At 36.2% G+C, this 24486-nt stretch overlaps 1 protein-coding gene across 3 annotated transcripts in view; it reads right to left on the bottom strand.

Moving 5' to 3' along the window:
* GRIA3 (glutamate ionotropic receptor AMPA type subunit 3) overlaps positions 1-24486 on the bottom strand; it is a 341900-nt gene that overhangs the window by 165393 nt on the left and 152021 nt on the right. For all 3 annotated transcript variants that reach the window (XR_013997329.1, XM_081115181.1, XM_081115180.1), the window contains exon 4: positions 19827-20014. Coding sequence is in view for 2 of the 3 variants with exons in the window: in XM_081115181.1 (XP_080971307.1) it covers positions 19827-20014 (188 nt within the window). In the remaining variant the exon portion in view is untranslated. The remainder of the gene's footprint in view (positions 1-19826; positions 20015-24486) is intronic.

Genomic DNA, 24486 nt, shown 5'->3' with positions numbered 1-24486 from the left:
AGTTCTTCCCAAAGGCTCTAGAACCAATATACCCAGTGGCTAGTTTCAGATCACATAAAATCAGGATCCAATTAGCTTCACAATTGGTATAACCAAAGGGAAGTCTTGGCAGGCAACACAACCTGATGAAGTGAATTCTCATCCATGTGGTCAGCACCTGCAGCAGCTCATACACTGAAGTACAGGTTGAGTCTCACAATCAACCACCTGGAGGGTCAACCCCACACATGAACAGGTCAATAGAAATCAAGACTGAATGACAACAGGAGGGCTCACATAACAGACATTCCTGGAGCACCCAGCTCAGGTGATAAAGGAGACTATGCCAATGGCTCCCACAGGATACCTACAACATAAGGCCACCCCACCAAGACTGGAAGGTGTAACAGATCTACCTAATACATAGAAACAAACACAGAGGCAGCAAAAATGGGGAGACAAGGAAACATGCCTCAAATGAAACAGGAAAATCTCCAGAAAAAGAACTAAATGAAATGGAAGCAAGCAATTTACCAGATATAGAGTTTAAAAAATGGTTATAAGAATGCTCAAGGAACTTAGTGAGAACTTCAACAAAGAGACAGTAATCTTATTTCGCTTAGCATAGTACTTGAAATAAGCCGGTCAGAGAAAGAGAAATATTACATGATCTCATTTATATGTGGAATCTAATGAACAAAATAAACTGACAAACAAAACATATCAGAGACATGGAAGCATGCAATAGATGAGGATTCTCAGAGAGAAGAGGGGAAGGGGGAGCATTAACCAAAGATCTTATATGCATATATGCAAAACCATGGACTCAGACAATAATTTGGTGAAAGCCTGTAGAGGGGGAGGGAGTGAGAAGGAGAAGGGGAGTGAGTGAAGAGGAGGGGGGTCAATAGGGGAAAAAACGAGGGCATCTGTAATCCTTTCAACAATTAAGATAAAAAAGAGAGATAGCAAAAGCTCATAGAAACCATAAAAAAGAACCAGTCTGAAATGAAAAATACAGTAGAAGGAATAAACAATAGATTGGATGAAGCAGAGATCGAATCAGTATTTTGGAATACAAGGTATCAAAAAACACCCAATCAGAGCAGCAAAACGGAAAAAAAAATTAGTTTAAGGGACCTTTGGGACAACATGAAGCATAACAATATCTGCAATATAGGGGTACCAGGAGAAAAAAGAGAGCAAGGGATCAATAAACTATTTGAAAAAAATAATCACTGAAAACTTTCCTAATCAGGTAAAAGAAAAAGATACACAAGTCTAGGAAGCACAGAAATTCCCAAACAAGATGAACTCAAAGAAGCCCAAACAAGACACTTCATTAAAATGGCAGAGGTTAAAGACAAAGAGAGAATCTTAAAATCAGCAAGAGAAACACAGTTAGTTGCCAACAAGTGAGTTCCCATAACAGTGTAAACTGATTTCTCAACAGAAAGATTTCAGAGCAGAAGGGATTGGCATGAAATATTCAAAGTGATGAAAAGCAAGGACCTACAACCAAGATTACTTTACCCAACAAGGCTACCATTTAAAATTTAAAAAGAAATAGATTCCCAGCACAAGAAAAAGGTAAAGGCATCCGTTACCACCAAAACAGTATTAAGAGAAACGTTAATGGCTCTTCTTCAAGAAGAAGAAAAACACACACCCAGTGGGATGCAGTTAAAAGAAAAAAATGGCAATAAATATGTACCTATGAATAATTACTTTAAATATAAATGGCTTATATGTTCTAATCAAAAGACATAGAGTATACAGCAGAGGATATAATCCTTGAATAAAACACCTACTAATTTTGTAATGAATATCTATGACTTCAGACCTAAGAAAAATCCATTATTTAAAAGACTTAAAAAAAGACATAGGATAGCTGAATGGATAAGAAAACAAGATATATATATATATATTGTCTACAAGAGACCCACCTAAGAACAAAGGTACACACAGACTAAAAGTAAAGGGATACCTGGCCAGATAGCTCAGTTGGTTAGAGCATTTTCCCAATATGACAAGGTTGCAGGTTTGATCCTCAGTCAGGGCACATATAAGAATGCATACCAATGAATGCATAAATAAGTGGAACAACAAATTGATGTTTCTCTCTCAAATCAATAAATGAAAAATTAAAATAAACTTTAAAAAATTAAATGGATGGAAAAATATATTTCATGAAAATGGGAAGAAAAAAGCTGGGTTAGCAATACTTATATTACATTGTATAAGTACATATTAGATTACAACTAATGAAATTAAAGCTGTAATAAAAAAACTACTCCCAGCAAACAAAAGTCCTGGACCAGATGGCTTCACAGGTTATATCAGATAAAATAGACTTTAAAACAAAGGCTATACATAATGGGGAGAGAGAGAAGATTCTTCTCTCTTCTCAGGATCTCAGGTTGGCCTCACAGTGGCCGCTCTTTCTTTGAGGTGAGCAACAGGCCCTCTGAGAAAACAACAACAACAGCAAACCAAAGGCTATAATAAGAGACAAAGAAGAGCTGAGACCGGTTTGGCTCAGTGGATAGAGCGTCGGCCTGCGGACTGAGGGGTCCCGGTTTCGATTCCGGTCAAGGGCATGTACCTGGGTTGCGGGCATATCCCCAGTGGGGGATGTGCAGGAGGCAGCTGGTCTATGTTTCTCTCTCATCGATGTTTCTAACTCTCTATCTCTCCCCCTTCCTCTCTGTAAAAAATCAATAAAATATATTAAAAAAAAAGAGAGACAAAGAAGAACATTACATAATGACAAAGGGAACAATCTAATAAGAAGATATAACCCTTGTAAACATTATGCACCCAACATAAGAGCACCCAAGAATATAAAGCAAGCCTTGATGGAAATAAAGGGAGAGATTGACAGTAATACAGTCATAGTAGGGGATTTTAACAGCCTATTGACATCAATGGATAAATCATTCAGACAGAAAATCAACAAGGAAACAGCAGCCTTAAATGACATACTAGATCAGAGGGATTTAATTGATATCTTCAGAGCATTTCACCCCAAAGCAGCAGAATATACATTTTTTTTCAAGTGCACAAGGAACATTTTCTAGGATAGACCACATGTTAGAACACAAAACAAGTCTCAATAAATTTAAGAAGGTTGAAATCATATCAAGCATCTTCTCTGACTATAATGGCATAAAACTAGAAATTAATCACAAGAAAAAATACTGAAAAAACACAAAATGACATGGTGACTAAATAACATGTTACTAAAGAATGAATGCGTTAACAATGAGATCAAGGAAGAAATCAAAAGATACCTTGAAACAAATGAAAATGAGAACACAACAACCCAGTATCTATGGGACACAGTGAAAGTAGTACTAAGAAGGAAATTCATAACATTGCAGTTCTACATCAATAAAGAAAAACTCAAATAAACAATCTAACTTTATACAAAAAATTACTAGAAGAAGAACAACAAAAAAAGCCCAATGTGATTAGAAAAAAAGAAATAATATAGATCAAAAACAGAAATAAAAGAAATAGAGTCTAAAAGAATACAGTGCAAAAGATTAATGAAACCAAAGCTGGTTCTTTGAAATGATAAGACTGACAAACCTTTAACCAGACTCATCAAGAAGAAAGAGAGAGGATACAAATAAATCAAATCAGAAACAAAAGAGAAATAAAAGAAAAAAGAAAAAAGAAAAAAAGAAAGAGGAGAAGTAACAACCGACACCAAAGAAATACAAAGGATGGTAAGAAAATACTACAAACAACTATATGCCAGCAAATTGGACAATCTGGAAGAAATGAGTAAATTCCTAAAAAAGTACAAATTTCCAAAACTGAATCAGGAAGAATCCAAAAATCCAAATAGATTATAACTAATGAAATTAAAGCTGTAATTAAAAACAACAACCTCCCAACAAACAAAAGTCCTAGACCGAATGGCTTCACAGGTTAATTTTACCAAATATTCAATGAAGAACTATCACCTATCCTTCTTAAACTATTCCAAACAATTCAAGAGGAGGGAAGACTCCCAAGCTCATTTTACAAGGCCAGCATTATCCCAATCCCAAAACTGGATAAAGACACTACAAAGAAAGAAAATTATAGGCCAATATCCCTAAAAAACATAAGTACTAAACTCCTCAACAAAATATTAACAAACAAGATCCACCAATGAATTAAAAGATTATGCACCATGAACAAGTGGGATTTATCCCGGGGATGCAAGGTTGGTACAATGTCTGCAAACCAATAAACATGATACACCACATAAACAAAATGAAGGATAAAAACCACATGGTTATATCAAATAGATGCATAACAAATATTTGATAAATTCCAAAACACATTTATGATTAAAAAAAACTCTTAGCAAAGTGGGAATAGACGAAACATACCTCAAAGTAACATAGGCCATAAATGACAAACACACAGCCAACCTCATACTCAATGGGCAAAAATTAAAAATATTTCCCTTCAGACTGGGAGCAAGACAGGGATATCTGCTTTTACCACTTTTATTCAACATAGTACTGATAGTCCTAGCCACAGGAATCAGACCAGAAGAAGTAAAAGGCATTCAAATTGAAAAGGAAGAAGTGAAACTGTCATTATTTGCAGATCACATGATCCTCTATATAGAGAACCTTAATGATTCCACTAAAACACTATCAGAATTGATAAATGGCCCTAGCCAGTTTGGCTCAGTGGATAGAGAGTCAGTCTGTGGACTGAAAGGTCCCAGGTTCGATTCCAGTCAAGGGCAAGTACCTTGGTTGCGGGCACATCCCCAGTAGGAGATGTGCAGGAGGCAGCTGATCGATGTTTCTCTCTCATCGATGTTTCTCTCTATTCCTCTCCCTTCCTCTCTGTAAAAAATCAATAAAATATATTAAAAAAAGAATCTCATCTTAAAAAAAAAAGAACTGATAAATGAATTCAGGAAAGCAGCAAGATACAAAATAAATATCCAGAAATCAGTTGCTTTTTTATACACCAATAATGAACTATCAGAAAGGGAAACTAAGAAAATAATCTCATTTATAATTGTTTCAAAAAAAATAAAATACCCAGGAATAAATTTAGCCAAGGTTATTAAAGACCTATACTTGGAAAATTACCTGACACTGAAGAAATAAATTTAAGAAGATACAAATAAGTGGAAGCATGTTCCGTGTTCACAGATAGGAAGAATTAGCATAATTAAAATGCCCGTATTACCCAAAGCAATCTATAGATTCAATGGAATTTCTATTAAGATACCAATGGCATATCTCACAGATCTAGAACAAATAATCCAAAAATGTATATGGAACTACAAAAGACCCCAAATAGCAACAGCAATCTTGAGAAAGAAGAACAAAGGTGAAGGAATCACACTACCTAATATCAAACTATCTTACAAGGCCATAGTAATTGAAATAGCATGGTATTGGCATAAAAACAGACATAGATCAATGGAACATAATAGAGAGCCCAGAAATAAACTCATGACTTTATGGTCAATTAATATTTGATGAAGTTGGCAAAAACATACAATGGGGTAAAGATAGTCTATTCAATAAATAGTGTTTGAAAAATTGGACAGGTATGTGCAAAAATAATGAAACTAGACGACCTTCTTACACCATAGATAAGAATAAACTAAAAATGGTTAAAGAGTAAATGTTAGACTTGAAACCATAAATATCCTAAAAGAAAACCTAGGCAGTAAAATCTTGGACATTTCTTGTAGCAATATTTTTTCTGATATATCTCGTCAAGCAAGTGAAATAAAAGAAAATGTAAACAAATGGGACAACATCAAACTAAAAGTTTTTGCACAGCAAAAGAAACCATTGACAAAATGAAAAGACAACCCACTGAATGGGAGAAGATATTGGCCAATGTTACATCTGAAAAAGGGTTAATATACGAAATGCATTAAAAAATCTTATAAAACTCATTCCCCCCCAAAAACAAACAATCCAATTAAACTATGGGCAAAGGACATGAGTAGACACTTCTCCAAAGAGGACATAAAGATTGCAAATAGACATATGAAAAGATGCTCAATGTCACTAATCATCAGAGAAATCCAAATTAAAACCATAATGAGATACTACCTCACATCTGTTAGAATGACTTTCACCAATAAATCAACATACAACAAGTGCAGGCCAGGACATTAAGAAAAGGGAACCCTCATGCACTGTTGGTAGGAATGCAGACTGGTGCAGCCACTGTGGAAAATAGTATGAAGTTATCTCAAAAAATCAAAATGGAACTACCTTATGACACAACAATTTCCCTTTTGGGAATTTATCTGAAGAAACTGGAAACACTAATTTGAAGGAATATCTGCACCCCTATGTTCATTGAAGGAGTGGATTATTTACAATAGCCAAGATTTGGAAGCAGTCCAAGTGCCCATCAGTGGATGAGTGGATAAAAAAGTTGTGGAACACTTATACAATGGAATACTACTCTGCCATAAAAATAAGGAAATCTTCCCTTTTGCAACAGCATGGATGGACCTGGAGAGTATATGCTAAGTGAAATAAGCCAGTCAGAGAAAGACAAGTACCATATGGTTTCACTTATGTGTGGAATGTAATTAACAAAATAAAAACAGACTCATAGATACAGAGAACAGACTGATAGCTGTCAGAGGGTTGTTTACAGGCTGGGTGAAAAAAGTGAAGGGATTAAGCAAAAAAAACCCCTCATAGACACAGACAGTAGTATATTGATTTACAGAGGGAAAGGGGGAAGGGTGGAGGTAGAAGAGGGTAAAGGATGGATAAATGGTGATGAAGAGACCTGACTTGGGGTAGTGAACACATAATACAACATACAGATGCTGTATTATAGAATTGTACACCAGTAACCTACATAATTTTATGAATCAGTGTCACCACAATAAATTCAATAAAAATTTAAAAATTAAAAATAAATAAATGTTAAAAAGTCCAAAAAACAAGGTAGACCTTGGCCTGGCCCACATATCTATCTGTGAACTAAATAAAAATCTGTCACTTAGAATAATTTAGGGAGGCCCATTTTTAAACAAAATTTGTCATTTTCTCATTTCTTATGACCAAAATTGTCATTTTCTCCCTCACTACTCCTGCCCTTGACCCACTGGCCTGCTCGCCCCCTTCTGTGCCTTTGTGCTTTGATCTGGGGAACCCAGTTTTTTATGTGTCCCTCTCCCTTTTTTTCTCCCTAGATACTCACCCAGCTACTATCTTTTCAAACAAACAAACAAACAAAAAAAAAAACACCTCTCAAGAACACATAGGAAAAAAAAAGTCTTTGTGTTTCAGTGTTTGTGGTATGAGGAGCCACCTAAAGCATGGAGCTCAATGCAATGGCCCCTCTCACTTGGGTTTAAGGGTGATACTAAGTGGTAGGGAGAAGCATGCCCCTTGGAGCACTGCTTCTCAAGTCTAGTGGCCTACAAATGCCAAGCACCTACCCAAATCCTTATCCTATGGGCATTCATACTTTCCCAGAACCAGTCCTATTTTATGCTTGGTTTTCTGGGAATTAATGGAGGGAAGGGAAACCGTACCTTCCAGACTTTACCAGTTACATTTAGCATACGCCTTAGAAATGGAAGAAGGAAATGGGCATTACCTAGGGCAGTTTTAGTAAAATAATGAAGACTGTGGTTCTCTTTTTTAATATTTTATTTATTTATTTTTAAATTTCTTTATTGATTAAGTTATTACATATGTGTCCTTATACCCACATTACCCTCCCATCGCCCCCACTCATGCCCTCACCCCCCTGTTGTCTGTGTCCATTGGTTAGGCCTATATGCAAGCATATAAGTCCTTTGGTTGATCTCTCCCACTTACCCCCATCCTCCCCTACCTTCCCTCTGAGGTTTGATGGTCTGATTGATAAGACTGTGGTTCTTTACCTGAGAAGAAATGCATGCAGATGGGAATGCTAGTTGTACTTACATATCACTCTGTGAAAGTACTCCTCATGATTTATTCCTACTCTTGTGGGGCTCATTTCATAGTTAGATTGTTTGGGCACCATAAGTAAATGAACTTGTTCATCATAAATAAGCTTCTCACCAAAGGGCATGTTTAAGTAGCATATTTTCAATTTCATGTGCTGGTGGAATATGCATCATCATCAAATGAAGGAAGTGCCTATGAAATGCTTGTTGTATAACAATGCTTGTTGTAAACAAAGCTGTTCCAAGTCTCAACAGGATGCTTATCTCTTAAAACCTCTGCTTGACTCTGCTCTGATTGAAAACTTCAGTTACACACATGGCTGATTATTGTAGTGACTAACAGACTCCCTGGGTTCAAATTCTGGCTCCACCAATTATAACTGTATGACCTCTAAGTCTCAGTTTCTACATCTGTAAAATGGAGATAATATTCCCATGTACCTTATAGGGCTGATATGAGGATTAACTCACATGAGATATATTAACACATATATCCATGCACATTGATTAAAACAGTAGCTGAACATTGTAAGCACTTAATACATATTTGTTGTTAAAAATATCCAGTTGTCGAGGACCGGCTCCCGGCAGTTCATGGGAAGATTTCAAACTTAATAGACATCTCAAATTCCAAACTCTCAGGAGAGGATAATTTTCCCAGTTTTGGTCAGGTGTCAATCAGCTATGAACAAGGGACAGACTTGTGTAATACAAATATGTCAGTCCAGGGTCCACTCTTTTGTTCTCAGAATAGAGAGGTGGCACTGGACACTCTGAATGATGTCTCCTACATGGTATCACTCCCATCTTCCCCATCTTTTTTGTTCCCATTGCCACAATTCCTGGCCCTTCAAGCCAAGTAGACCTACCCATTTGCTTGCTTCTTGTCATACTTCTTCCTCCTTTCTCTTCTGCCTCTGACTTCTTTCATTTACTTTCATCTCCCTGGTTTTAAATTCTTGGTCCATACCCCAGCTTCTATTTCTGCTCCTGCTCTCTTCCTAATTATGTACCCCTTGCACATTGAACTTCAGCTTTTCTCTATGACTCGCGACTTACATTACTTCTTTTGGCCCAGCAAATACACTCACCATCTCAGATGAAGGGTCCTGTTATAGTCATTAACCTCTCAGAATCCCCTTCCTTGCTCCTTTGCCCATTTCAGCAATGATCCCATGAAAGGGGACAGGGAGAACCCAAGCCTGCAAACTGCTTCCAAATGAGTACAATATTCCTAAAACACTCCTTTGATTATAAAATTTCTTGCCTCGAAAATTCTTACATGATTCTTTAGCCTGACATTTAAATGTCTTTCAGAGTCAGGCTCCAAACTACTTTCCCAACCTTTTCCTCTCACTACTTCCTTTCACAACGGTTCTAATCCATGCACATTCCCTGAATGCTTTGCATAAAATTGTACTGGGGCCTCTTGCATACCTAGCACATGGAAATAAATACATACTTGTTGCCTGTATGAATAAATGCGCAGTAAAAGTTAAAAAAAAAATCCAGTTGTCGAGAGCATTTGAGAGCTTGCTCTTTGGCATGTGTTGTCAGTTTGGCTCAAATAAACATTTGTGTTTTGTTTTTTTAACCAAAAAAAATGTCCAGTTGTCACATGTAGTTCAAGGTTTTTGTGCCTTTAATTACTTTAAGTGATACTGAAAATCTAGTTAATTTTTAAGTAGTCCTTGAGCTTATCAATCAATTTATGTTACCCAATGTTACACTGCAGAAAAACAGAGAAGTCATCTAACATTAAACTCATATTAGTGAGACCTGAGCACAGCTCAAGTCTTAAGACTCTGTTCTCATGATAAAAACTTAGATTAAACTGGTATCTTGGAAAGTCCATGAGGACACTGTTCTTGAGCAATAGTCCCTAAATAACACATTCACATTTCCATAAGCACAAAAACTTACCACTCATGAACAAATAACTATGGTTACTAGTTATTGAGTGCCTATAGGATGCCAATTACCACACATTTGCCCTCCACATATTATCTTATTTGATCCTCACAAAGCATGAGGATCACATAAAGTAGTGAGATCATATTGGGAGACGAGAAAATTGGGTCTCAAAGAAATTATATCACTTTTATCAATGTCATGCAACAGGGAAGTGATTAAGCTAGGTATTGAAGTCATGTCTATTTGGTTCCCAAGATTGTGTTTATTCAACTATACCACAAACAAAATACTTCAAGAAGTAGAGATGCTAACTGGAACTGTCTATGGATTGGTAAGTCAGCTTACTGTTCTATAAGGAACATTGAGAGTAAGGGTTGGGACAAAAAGGGAGCAAAAAGAGGAGAGGAGCTGGACAGTACCATTATGTGCTGAATGGAAGATGAGGCAAGGAGCAGACATAAGGCTATAACATTTTTACTTCACTTGACCTAGGACTAGCTGTTGGCAACAGTATGCTCTAGTGAACACAATTGTTATACATACAGGGTAGGGCAAAAGTAGGTTTACAGTTGTGAGTGCATGAAACACTGCACAGGTGCTCTCCACATATTATCTTATTTGACCCTCACAACACATGAGGATCACATGAAAAGAAGAGTTTAATATTATATTATATTATTTTTTTTAATTATTGTATTATTTTCCAAATGAACAAATGTAAACTTATTTTTGCCCTACCCTATATTTTGGAGTGAGCACTGTTTTCTTTATATTCCAGTCTCATACTTTAGAAAGGCCCCTAATATTGTTCCTCTTGTTTAAAAATAGTTATCTTTGCAAGCCTGACTTACTAACTTGGACGTTTTATTTCTTAAAATGATCATCTTTGAGGTGACAGTCAGGGTTCCTCAAATGAAAGAAACTGTAGAGATTGAGCTGCTTCAGGATTCTGTACTTAAGAAGAGCTAATTTCATATAATCTATGATGAGGTGATTTTACCCTGGAATATTTCCAGGGAAATCACACATTCTATATATTTTTTTCCTGCATAGCACATTGAAATGTATTGGTTTGGCCCCCACACAGATTGCATAAACTGTAATTCAAGTAGGGGCTATGCTGAGATTTACCTTTGAATTATATATGGAAAAAAAATAAAAACATGGTAAAGACTGAAGGGGGATGTTTAAATCTCTTTAAAGAGTCAACCTTTTAGATATCCAGTGCATAGGCAAATTAGAAATACCAGCATCTGTCCATTAAAATAAGTCTTCTATAATGGTATTTACTTGTCAACAAACAGGATTAAATTGGAATATTTGTGTATCATTGAAAATAATCTTAAAACTATTCTATATCTGATTTTTCACTAATACAGAATAGATTCACCTTCATACAGCCTCAGCTGGTGAGATTTTATTTTCTTCCAGTTTCTTCTCTTCTTGTAATGAGTTCTTTCTAATGCTGGATCTCTCTCTAGTCTAGTTAAACTCATTCACTCTGATATTGTCCTTAGGCATGCACTGTAGTTGGTCAGTGTCCTCTTTATGATAACTCATTATACTTAAGGATTGTGTTTAAAGTGCATCTTGGCTCTCTTTCACCAGGTTAAACAATCCCAACTCATTTAGACTTTCCTTGTAGGCCCTATTTTCTAATGCTTTAATCTTTTTCTGCTTTTCTCTGGGTCTTCTCCAATGCTTTGCAACTGTTTTGAGAAGTAACTTGATGAGCAGGCCTAATCTACATTTTGGCATTGGCTAAATATTTAATAAGTGACTTAAAATTAAGAAAGGTGGTTCAGTGTAGGGGCAAGATCACTGGACTAGGAGTCAGAAGACGAGTTCTGTCCTTGTTCTGCCAACTTACTAGGATTGAGCAGAGAGCCACATTGGGTCAAATCACCTAAATGTCTCTAAGCATCAGTTTATCATCTGTAAATCTGGGCTAAGTGCACCTGCCCTGTCTACCTCCCACAGTGAGGCTCAAATGAGATAAATCTGTGTAAAAACACTTTGTTTAGCATCAAAGCACTATTCAAACATTATGTGTCAGGCACCTTTCTAAATGCTATATATATATATATATATATATATATATATATATATATATATATATATATATCAACTTATTAAAATTCAGATACCATTCTATAATGAGGAAATGGGGGCACAGATAATTAAATAATTTGCACCAGGTCACACAGCTAGAAAGTAACAGAATCCATGCAGACTGGCTCCAGAGTCCATGCTCTAAAACTATATGCTATGCTGCCTCTAGAAATAAATATTAAGAGCCATTCATTTTATGGAGTCTAACCTTCAAAAGCAGTCCACAGGTATACACTACTGGAATGGAGGATCTATTCAGTCATGGGTAGATAACTGTATGAGAGGCAACCTTTTTCACAGTTAATGTTTAGATTGGTTGTTGAATTAAGGCAGCTGTCCACCAGTGAGGAGCGCCTCATGAATACAGTAATGCAATAATAGGACTGCTACATCAGGTCAGCTTAATGGTTCATTCATCGTAGTACACATACATCTTCTAGTAGATGGTGCTCTTAATTCTTAGATTCAGGATCTACAGTTTCTCAATATTCTTTGTGAGCCCTGACAACCTTTCATGCTTTTATTTGTCTCTACCTCTGTCCTCTTGTATGTTAATTGTTATAGCTATAAATTTGGAATACTTTTATGCATTTATTTTTAAACTTTTTTATTGTTTATTGTTTAAAGTATTACATATGTGTCATTTCTCCCTCATCAACCCCTCCCTGGCTACTCCCACCCCCCCCCCCCCCCAGAACAAGCTCCCACCACCCCAGTGTCCATGTCCATTGGTTATGCTTGGAATACTTTTAAAAATAGGTTAACTGTTAAGGACAAATATTAAAGACAGATTAATACCTAATGGAGTCTTTTTATTTCTACTGTAGTATTAAAGGTTGAAAGAGATCAAATGAACTTTCTAAAGAAATGTTGGAAGAATTTTGATTTGCCCCATAAGTGTTTAAACATTCACAAGGAAAATTAGAATCTATATCATGAAATGAGGAGGTTATACTATATAATACTGTATTTATGACCTGCTCATATTTGAAATATTGTACAGTATTGAGGTCTTTTCATTATCACCCATTGGATGTAATGTACAATATGAACTTACATTATGTCAAACTGATCTATAGGGAATAGGGTTATAGTGGTGTAAATGGCTCTTCTACCTCAGACAGTGGCATTAAGTGTCATTTTGTGGGAGGCTACAGAAGTTTCCTTCATGAAAATAACCTCCCCCCAAAGCTGAAAACACCATTGGAAATCGGGGCATCTTTTGGGAAGACGGAATACTGACTGAGTTATAAATATTATTCCAACCCATGATCTGTATAGTAAATTATGATAGGTTTACCAAGAATGGTTAGGAACCAATGAGAAAAGTATTATCTCTGTATCTTACTATAAAATTTATTTAAAAATATTTTCTCTAAAGAAATATGTTGAATTCTTTACTTAATTTAAATAAATTTTTTAATGAGAAATCTATTTTTATCCACAAAAACAAAACTTTGGCAATTTTTTTTTTTTTTACTTTGGCAATTTTTTTTTATTTTTTTAAATACATGTATTTTATTTTTTTAATTGTTTTATTGCTTAAAGTATTACAAAGAGTATTATATATGTCTCCTTTTTTTCCCCCTTGACCTTCCCCTAGCCTCCCATACCCTCCAGTGTCTTGTGTCCATTGGTTATGCTTATATGCATGCATACAAGTCCTTCAGTTGATATCTTACCTCCCCCCCCGCCCCCGAACCCTCTCAGGCCTTCCCACTGTAATTTGAGAGTCTGTTGAATGTTGCTCTGCCTCTGTATCTATTTTTGTTCATCAGTTTATAATGGTCTTAATTATCCATAAATGAGTGAGATCATGTGGTATTTTTCTTTCATTGACTGGCTTATTTCACTTAGCATAATGCTCTCCAGTTCCATCCATGCTGTTGCAAATGGTAAGAATTCCTTCTTTTTTACAGCAGCATAGTATTCCATCGTATAGATGTACCACAGTTTTTTAATCCATCCATCTGCTGATAGGCACTTAGGCTGTTTCCAGATCTTAGCTATGGTAAATTGTTCTTCTATGAACATATAGGTGCATATATCCTTTCTTATTGATGTTTTTGTTTTCTTGGGATATATTCCTAGAAGTGGGATCACTGGGTCAAATGGGAGTTCCATTTTTAGTTTTTTGAGGAAACTCCATACTGTCTTCCACAGTGGCTGCACCAGTCTGCATTCCCACCAGCAGTGCACGAGTGTTCCTTTTTCTCCACATCCTCTCCAGCACTTGTCGTTTGTTGATTTGTTGATGATAGCCATTCTGACAGATCTGAGATGGTACCTCACTGTCGTTTTGATTTGCATCTCTTGGATGATTAGTGACTTTGAACATGTTTTCATATGTCTTTTGGCCTTTCTTCTGTCTTCTTTTGAAAGGAGTCTATTTAGGTCCTTTGCCCATTTTTTGATTGGATTGTTTATCTTCCTTTTGTTAAGTTGTATGAGTTTCCTGTAAATGTTGGAGATTAAAGCCTTATCTGTGATAACATTGGCAAATATGTTCTCCCATGCAGTGGGCTTTCTTGTTGTTTTGTTGATGGTTTCTTTTGCTGTGCAGAAGCTTTTTTTTTGATGTAGTCCCATTTGTTTATTTTCTCTTTAGTTTCCAATGCCCTAGGAGCTGTATTGGTGAAGAAATTGCTTGAGCATATGTCTGAGATTTTGTTGCCTTTGGATTCTTCTCGTATTTTTATAGTTTCCCATCTTACATTTAAGTCCTTTATCCATTTCGAGTTTACTTTGTGTATGGTGTAAGTTGGTGGTCTAGTTTCATTTTTTTGCATGTATCTGTCCAATTTTCCCAACACCATTTATTGAAGAGACTGTCTTGACTCCATTGTATGGTCTTGCCTTCTTTGTCAAATATTAATTGAACATATTGTTTCGGGTCGATTTCTGGGCTCTCTATTCTATTCCATTGATCTATATGTCTGTTCTTGTGCCCGTACCAGGCAGTTTTGAGAACAGTGGCTTTGTAATACAACTTGATATCTGGTATTGAGATCCCACCTACTTTGTTCTTCTTTCTCAGGATCGTTGCAGCTATTCAGGGTCTTTTTTTTATTCCAGATGAATTTTTGGAGAGTTCATTCTAGGTCTGTGAAATATGCCGTTGGTATTTTAATGGGAAGTGCGTTGAATTTATAGATTGCTTTGGGTAGTATAGACATTTTAATGATGTTGATTCTACCAATCCAGGAACATGGTATGTTCTTCCATCTGTTTATGTCCTCCTCTATCTCTTTTTTCAACGTCCTGTAGTTTTTGAGTAGAGGTCTTTTACCTCTTTAGTTAAGTTTATTCCTATGTATCTTAATTTTTTTTGGTGAGATGGTAAATGGGGTTGCTTTTTTAGTCTCTCTTTCTGTAAGTTCACTATTGGTGTATAGAAATGCCATAGATTTCTTGGTGTTAACTTTTTATACTGCTACATTGCCGAATTCATTTATTAAGTCTAATAGTTTTTTTTAAAATATATTTTATTGATTTTTTACAGAGAGGAAGGGAGAGAGATAGAGAGTTAGAAACATCGATGAGAGAGAAACATTGATCAGCTGCCTCCTGCACATCCCCCACTGGGGATGAGCCCGCAACCCAGGTACATGCCCTTGACCAGAATCGAACCCGGGACCCCTCAGTCCTCAGGCCGACGCTCTATCTACTGATCCAAACCGGCTTCGGCGAGTCTAATAGTTTTTTGATGGAGTCTTTAGGGTTTTTTATGTACAATATCATGTCATCTGTGAATAAGGATAGTTTTACTTCTTCTTTTCCAATTTGGATGCCTTTTATTTCATCTTCTTGTCTAATTGTAATGGCTAATACTTCCAGTACTATGTTGACCAGGAGTGATGAGAGTGGGCATCCCTGTCTTGTTCCTGTTCTTAGGGAAAATGGTCTTGGTTTTTGTCCATTGAGTATGATGTTGGCTGTGGGTTTGTCATATATGGCGTTTATTATGTTGAGGTATGACCCTTCTATTCCCACCTTGCTGAGAGTTTTTATCAAAAATGGGTGTTGGATTTTGTCAAATGCTTTTTCTGTGTCAATTGATATGACTATGTGGTTTCTTTTCTTTCAATTTGTTTATGTGATGTATCCCATTTATTGATTTGCGGATATTGTACCATCCTTGCATCCCTGGGATAAATCCTACTTGGTCATGGTGTATGATCTTTCTGATGTACTGCTGGATCCGATTTGCTAAGATTTTGTTGAGGATTTTGGCATCTATGTTCATGAGGGATATTGGCCTGTAATTCTCTTTCATTGTGTTGTCTTTCCCTGGTTTTGGTATTAGGGTGATGCTGGCTTCATAGAATGAGCTTGGAAGTGTTCCTTCCTCTTGAATTTTTTGGAATAGTCTGAGGAGGATAGGTTTTAGTTCTTCCTTGAATGTTTGGTAAAACTCCCCTGTGAAGCCATCTGGCCCTGGACTTTTGTTTGCTGGAAGCTTTTTGATGACTGATTCAATTTCTTCCATAGTTATTTGCCTGTTGAGATTTTTAGATTCTTCCTGATTGAGTTTTGGAATGTTGTATTTTTCTAGGAATATGTCCATTTCCTCCAGGTTGTCTAGTTTTTTGGAGTAGAGTTGTTCATACTATTTTTTAACAGTCATTTGTATTTCTGTGGGGTCTGTTGTTATTTCGCCTCTATCATTTCTGATTTTGTTTATTTGGGTCCTCTCTCTGCTTCTTGGTGAGCCTGGCTAGAGGTTCATCAATCTTGTTTATCCTTTCAAAGAACCAGCTCTTGGTTTCATTGATTTTATGTATTGGTTTTTTGGTTTCTATGTCATTTATTTCTGCTTTAATGTTTATTATCTCCTTCCTTCTGCTCACTCTGGGCTTTTCTTGTTGCTCTTTTTTGAATTCTTTGAGATGTAGAGTTAGATGATTTACTACCATTTTTTTCTTGTTTTTTTGAGGTAGGCCTGTAGAGCTATAAACTTCCCTCTCAGGACTGCTTTCATTGTGTCCCATAGGTTTTGGATTGTTGTGTTTTCATTGTCATTAGTTTCCAGGATGTTTTTAATTTCTTCTTTGATCTCATTGGTAACCCAATCAATATTTAATAACATGCTATTCAGCTTCCAAGTGTTTGAGTGTTTTGTGTTGTTTTTATTGTAGTTTATTTCTAATATTATGCCATTGTGGTCTGAGAAGATGCTTGGTATGATTTCAATCTTCTTGAATTTGGGGAGACTTTGCTTGTGACCCAATATGTGGTGTATTTTTGAAAATGTCCCATGTGCACGTGAGAACGTATATTCCGTGGTTTTGGGGTGAAATGCTCTGAAGATGTCAAATAAGTCCATCTGATCTACTGAGTCATTTAGGATTGCTCTTTCTTTGCTGATTTTTTGTCTAGTGAATTTATCCAGTGATGTCAGTGGTGTATTAAAGTCCCCTACTATGATTGTATTGTTGTCGATCTCTCCCTTGATATCTTCTAGGAGTTTTTTATGTATTTGGGTGCTCCTAAACTTTGGCAATTTTACAATATCATTAGAATAGGCTTGAGCACAGAGCCACCATCTTAAACTTTTGCGAAAAATGTGTGTTTTAATGATCATATCATGGGGCTGCAGGTACTATTTTGCCCCTTGATGGAAGCATAGTAAAATCACAAAACTTATTGAAATATACTTCTTCAATATTCAACCATTTATCTACCCATCCATCTATCCATCCAACACTATGGGCCAGGTATCCTGTTGGACACTGGTGATATAACAGTGAACACGACCAACATGGCCCTTATCTCAAAGTAATTACGGCCTAGTAAAAATTCCTTAAATAGCAGCGAAAACAATCATGAGTTCACAGATTTGTGACAATTTCTTGAAAGAGAGAAAAAATAAGTGAAATTAACTTTTTAGCCTTACCTGGATTTTGCTAAAACATTTATTTGAAAAAAGTGCTTCCTGAAAAATTGTATTTTGAGGGATACTCTAAATGTGCATATAGAAGAAAGAAAGATAGAAAGTGAAACATGAAAAGAGAAAAATTTTGAAAAATGTTACTTTGGTTTTCCTAAAAAGTGTTTAGAAATAATGATTATTTTCCATAGCATTTTATGCTTTTTGAAGCAATTATACCAGCCATGTGAGTTGGAGCAAATATTATTTTCCCCATTATATAGATGAGTCAGCTGAGGCATAGATATTTAAGTGCCCGATATCCCACAGCTATATAGAATTCAGAGTTCTACCCACTTCTTTTTCTATTACATCATGCTGAAAAATCCCAGACTCCAGTATAAGGTCCTATAATTCCCAAAAGATTTAACAAAATGTAAGATATTCAGGAAGCCAAAGTCACTAGCACAAAAGAAGGAAAACAAAGTACCACAAGGAGGATGTTTCTCTGCTATAGGCTATTAAGTAGGTCACCCACTAAAAGGCTATTTTGGTCTAAAATTTTAGAGGGCATGTAGTACATACACCAACATCACTGACCTGATTCTTCACTTTCAAGATCTAAGAAAATCAAAGGCAGTTTTTTTGTTTTTTTTTAAGGGAGGGGTGGGTCATTTGGATAGCTCAAGAGAATGTTAGTTGGGAAATTTGATTTAGTCAGGCTAGTGCTCTAGATTTTCTGTGAGGTGTGATTCACTAGAGGTGATGCTGTTTTAAGAAGGGGACAGCTTTGTATCTCTATAATGCAGAGTCAGCGGTTTCTCTTTCTTCCTTCCTTTCTTTCTTTCTTTCTTTCTTTCTTTCTTTCTTTCTTTCTTTCTTTCTTTCTTTCTTTCTTGATTTCTTGCTTTCTTGCTTTCTTTCATCTCTTTGTCTTCCTCCCCTCCTCTCCCCACTCCTCCCCTCTCCTTTCTCTTCTCCCCTCCCCTTCCTCCCTCCCCTCCCTTCCCTTTTCTCTTCTTTTTTTTTTCTATTCTCTTCTTATGGAAGCACATCTGACAAATTGTTAATATTTAATTTGCTATAAAACAGCTCTCCCAGACAATGGCTGCTCACTATAATTCCAATCTCTGAAGCTGTTTTTGCCCCCAGGTACACTGGGATCAAATTAGAATGGACATTTTTCCCTTACTGTTTATTTATGGAAGCATAGGCACTTTGTTATTAGCTGGCAATGAAACTACTAAGGAAAATAATATACTTTCACCTCATTTCAATTTGACTCTTTACTTCATTGTATCCATCTGGCTTAAGGTAAAACATTTCTTCTAATATTTTAATCTTAAATTTAAATATCCAAGCTTAATGATGATTTTTCCCTAGTCTAAATCTTCTAAATCTTTTTCACTTTGTTCACATTTTAAAAACCATGAACTTTTTTATCATATGCCATCATAAAAATAGTCTTAAATTACATACATATTTGCCTCCTCTCTCTCTCTCTCTCTCTCTCTCTCTCTCTCTCTCTCTCTCTCTCTCCCTTGCCCCCCAAAGAGGGATGGTTTGCAAAAATATACACAAATTTGCAAACCTAGTGAATACTGCAATTAGGCTCCTGAAACAAAACCCCTGCCCTTTTGCCCTGCCTGATTCCTTGTCTGTTCCCTGCTGGAAGGATGGTATAGGGATGGTATAGGAAAGAAAGAGGATTACTTTGAAAGATTCAGCTATCTATGAAACAGAGGTGTGGAAGGATGTGTTTATTTGGTAGGTAGCATTAAATTGCAGAGACCTCCAGATTAATCATGGTAATGCAATTTTCAACAGCTTAGATTTTCTTTCTTTTCCTGCAGCCACTGGGGAGGGAAAAAGGATTAGAAAGACTATCAAAAACCGTTGGCACTTTTAATCTGGTTGGGTACTTAATTTATTAGCAGAAATGCGAACTGCCTCAGGTTGATGATTTAACATGTTGGCTGGGGGTGGAATAAATCTCACACTTACCTGTTCCAAAATTGTGTTAATCCTTTCGACTTCGCAGTCAATCAGGTATCTCTTTTCCTGTCTCCTGTCCATTTCTTCAATGATGCGCCTGAATTCTTGGACGTCCTTTATGTTTCCCACAGACCTTGCTGTCACTTGCCAGTTGTTTTGCACTGCTGCTTCCATAATTGCTTGGAGGATGGAAAATCCTGAATGAAGGAAAGACAGCCATGATGATTTTTTTCCTTTAAAAGTCTTTCTGTAGGTATTAAAAGTTCTATTGAATTTTTATTCACAGCCCATTGAGTCTCTGTGAACCTTATCTGTTGTGGACAGTAGGCTTAGCTATAACCTCAGCCTTAACCTTCCAGTTGGCAACTCTATCTTGTTTTAAAGGGAGGAAGATTCTACAACTTGTGGCCACCAGGCTAGGTGTTCATCAAGCCTGTACTTAATCAATCACAGCTGAATTATTTTTATTGACATGCATTATCAAAATATCTATGGAGCCTTAGCCAGTTTTGCTCAGTGGATAGATCATTGGCCTGCAGACTTCAGAGTCCTGGGTTCAATTCCGGTCAAGGGCACATACCTTGGTTGCAGTTGCAGTCTTAATACCTGGCCCTGGTCAGGGTGTGGGAAGCAACCAACTGATGTGTCTCTCTCATATTGATGTTTCTCTCTCTCTCTGTCTTTTCCCCTCTCTCTAAAAATCAATGGAAAAATATACTTGGGTGAGGATGAACAACAACAAAAATATATATAGAATAAATGCCAAGATCTTCCTTATATCTGAATACAATCTTCCCTATTGTAGTTGAAGCTCATTTCTTTCATCTTCCATAAACATTCTTCAGAATAAAGATAGCTTTAGTAGAGATAGAACCTTATTATAATATAGCTAATCCTTATATAAGCTCAGTTTTCTTTCTCATGGACTGCTACCAAGCCAACAAAGTAAATTATATCTTTCAAGTAAAATAACCCTAAGAAAACCTGACAAAAATGGTCTATTACAAAGATATACTGATTCTTTGATCACAACATGATGAAAAAGTTCAATCATACTAAATCTTCCTGAGTTCTTCCCATTTCTAAATTAAATTTACCAGGGATTCTTGTTTGTTTGTTTTTTTTTTGTTTGTTTGTTTTTTTAGTTAATTTATATCAGACAACCATTAATTACTAATACCCTGGAGCTATGCCAAATGGAAAAGAGAAAAAAATCTGATGCTTGAGTTTTTGGTAACCTTTTTGGAGTCAGGGTTTGAGAAGCTGGGAAAAACAGTATATCTTAAAGTATGAATCACACAATATTACAGGGGTTTCTATGTATTGGTCCTTTAGACTATTCGTGTCTCTATTTTATATCATTCCTCTATTTTTGCTTCTGGTATTAGTCCATAATTTAAGTGTAATTTAATCAACTGCTCACATCATTTTATTGGGCTATGGTCAAAAGCAACTTCCTTTCTCCCATAAATTTAAATAGTTTTCCATTTATATTTAGGTAATGACTAATGGGAGTGGGGGATGAGGATGATTTGCAAAGCCAAAATGATCTGTGGCATAACAGTTTGGCCAAAGAAGTAGAAAATGAAGGAAGCTTGTGCTGCCCTTTAAACATATTCCAGGTTCAGCGCTGTCTTGAGCTCACCCTGTAGTGTAAGCAGACTATGGTTGGGAATCTTCTCCACTGCACCATAGAAAATGGTATTGACATTTGGAGATCACGCTTCAGGGAGATGGCAGCAGTGACTCAGTCGTCATTATGATTCCTTTGTGTGCTGGGTGTATGCAGGAAGAAGATCACAAAAGAGACCCAAGCACTTGGTAATTTCCAAATAGCAATTTCAGCACAGGAGCTCAAAATTACAGATCAGAGTAAATTACCATTGCTTTAAATGTTAATTCTTACTCTTTTTAAGCCAACCACACATATTGTTTCTCAGATTTACATTTTTGTGTGGGTTTTCAATGTGCTGTTTGCTTCAGTGGGAGTTGAGGGCACATGGTAGGCCAAAGCATGGGATTAAGAAATAAGCATAGGAAGAAAGAGATTAAAGTATTTGAAAATCTTTCTTAAGCAGTATACAATAAGGCCTTATTATTTTGAATACCACTAATTAACAACTTATGAAAACTCACCAAGGACTAGTTTGAATTTTACTTCTGTACTATTTATGAAGAAAGTATTGACTGAATAATAATGGCAATGAAATTACACACAGTATCTTAGATATACTTAAATTAAACATTTAAAAAGACCATTTAGCAAAATAAAAGTTTTTTTCTATTGATTCAAAACCTATGTTCTTGTAATCTCTGCTATTTAGTCCAGTTCCATCGTTTTGGGGCCAAAGGTACAAGTTTAATCCCTTTTCCATGTGACAGTACTTCACATTTTAAAAACAATTAACATCTCTCTTTATCTTCTTTTTCTTCAGGCTAAACATGTCCTGATTCTTCAACAATTACTTTTGTGACATGATGATAAGTTCCCTCACTGTTCTGTCTTTTATGGGTATTTGCCAACATTTTATTGATCCTGATAGTTCAGATGTGATCTGACCAGTGTGGATGACAATGAGATATTGCTTGATTTGTTATACACTGTTATTTTAGTAGCCTAGGATTGCTAATGTTTTTCAATAGCCATATTATATCGTTAATTAATATCAAGCTTGGATTCAACTAAAGCATGCGAGTTCTCACTGTAAAAACCTCTGCTCTGTAACAACTCACCATCCATATATCAAGATTCTTCCATATATTCTTCCATTTCAATCTACTTTTATCTTCTTTTCTAATTCCTTACCCTATCCCAATCCTCACTTCTTCCTTGCTTACACATTTGCTCAAATCTGGAAGATGGTCTTTCCCACTTATTCAGTATTCTCCTTGTTACTCAAGGCAATTGCACCTGTATGTCCCCTTTTCTGGCACTTTCTGCTACACATAGACCTTTGTGGAAGATTCTCTACTCATATGAAGCTTCCCATATTGATTTCTCAATTATTTCCCCAGAAATGAGATTTCATTTCAAAATAAAAGTATTATAAGCAATGAAGAAATGGATTTAAAGCACTGTATGACAGAAATTTAAAAATTAAAAATAAAACTGGAGAAATAAATTATATTACACACACATGAAGTACTATACTGCTGTTCAAAAGATAGCTCCATCTCTATAAAATAAAAGAAAGATTTCTGTAATATATTATTACATAGAAAAAAGCCACAAAATAGTATGTTTAGCTTAATTTCATTTTTTGTAAAAAACACATTTTTATATATATATAGAAAAAATTAGAAAGCATTGGCAGTGGTTTTCTCTAAGGTGTAGGATTACCAAGAACTTCGACTTGCACTGTCATTTGTTTATGTAATGTTTGGCTATTTTACAAGAAGGAAGTATCATTTTCTGTAAGAATAAAAACAATAAAGGTTAAAAAATACAACTCAAGCCGTTCTTTCAGAGCATAAGCTCCTAGAAGACATGGATGGTAGATGAGTGCAGCTCTATATGTTGCCTACTGGCACAAATTAGAGACCTCTTACTAAACACTGATTTTATAGATCTTTTTATACTTGTTCCTTGAACTATGTGAATGTATTACCAATTCAAAAGTACTCTGCTTTATTAATGAGCTTGGGTATGGGGCCTCCTGGACTATGAGACTTGCTCACATGTCTGAGCAAGTCACAACTGTGGCTTAATACTGCAGTATCTTTTACCATGCAGTTTCTGTGTCCTCTTGAGTATGTGGCTGTGTACTTGAGAACCCTAGGGGCAGTGATCACCTCAATTCAATACATGTCAGTGAACAATCCAACAAAAGCTTGAATTTGTGCCTAATTTATTATACTTTGACTATTCCCTGTTGCAGCTGACCAAAGAGAATAAATATTAGTTTGAGGGAGAAAAAAGGAAAGAAAAGTTTGTCTCTGGAGAAAGAGGAAAAGCAGGCATTGGTGCTTATAGGAGGTGAAGTGTGTAGTACCTCCTTTATTTTTGGCTTTGTTAAAGTAAGTTTGGTCTTTTAGTAGCTTCAGAATTGTCCTTCACTCTGAGTGAACTTTAACATGTCCAACTATGCAGTACTGAAAGTTACTTTTATTTAAGCAGCAACTTTTCTCATCCTGATTTCAGACCACTGTTGTTACCTACCTTCTTTTTCATCCTTGTCTTAAAGAATGGGAGTTACTACATGATTAACTGGGTGAATGGTATATTGTAATCTGCATTCAACCAAGATAATATAAGAGCCTGACAATAGAAGAGTGGCAAGGTGATTATGGGTGAAGAACTGGGCTGCAACTATGACCAATCCAATCCTACTGGATGGTTGTCAAGCAATTCTTGGTAAACAAGGGTGCCATCTGGGTAAAGGCTAGTGTAAGGATACTTATGCTGTATCACCCAAGTCCCCCTTTAGCACCAAAAGACGTATTTTTCCAGCTTCTGGGATAATAGTTGGCTGAAGAGTGCTGCCTAGCTCAAGGTTATACTTGCTTCCAAGGTCAGCCAGTATCTAATAATTGGTTATATGGAGAATAAAGGCACAGCCCTTTTACCCCAAATGGGGTGACTCTAACTCAACTTCAAAGCTCTTTTAAGGGTAGGCTGAGGTCTTGTTATAACTGCACCACAGCATATCTTCTTCTTCTGCCCAAACCC

Source organism: Myotis nattereri (assembly GCF_964212035.1).
Source record: "Myotis nattereri genome assembly, chromosome: X".
Lineage (NCBI taxonomy): Eukaryota > Metazoa > Chordata > Mammalia > Chiroptera > Vespertilionidae > Myotis > Myotis nattereri.
This window is presented reverse-complemented; position numbering and strand designations above follow the sequence as displayed.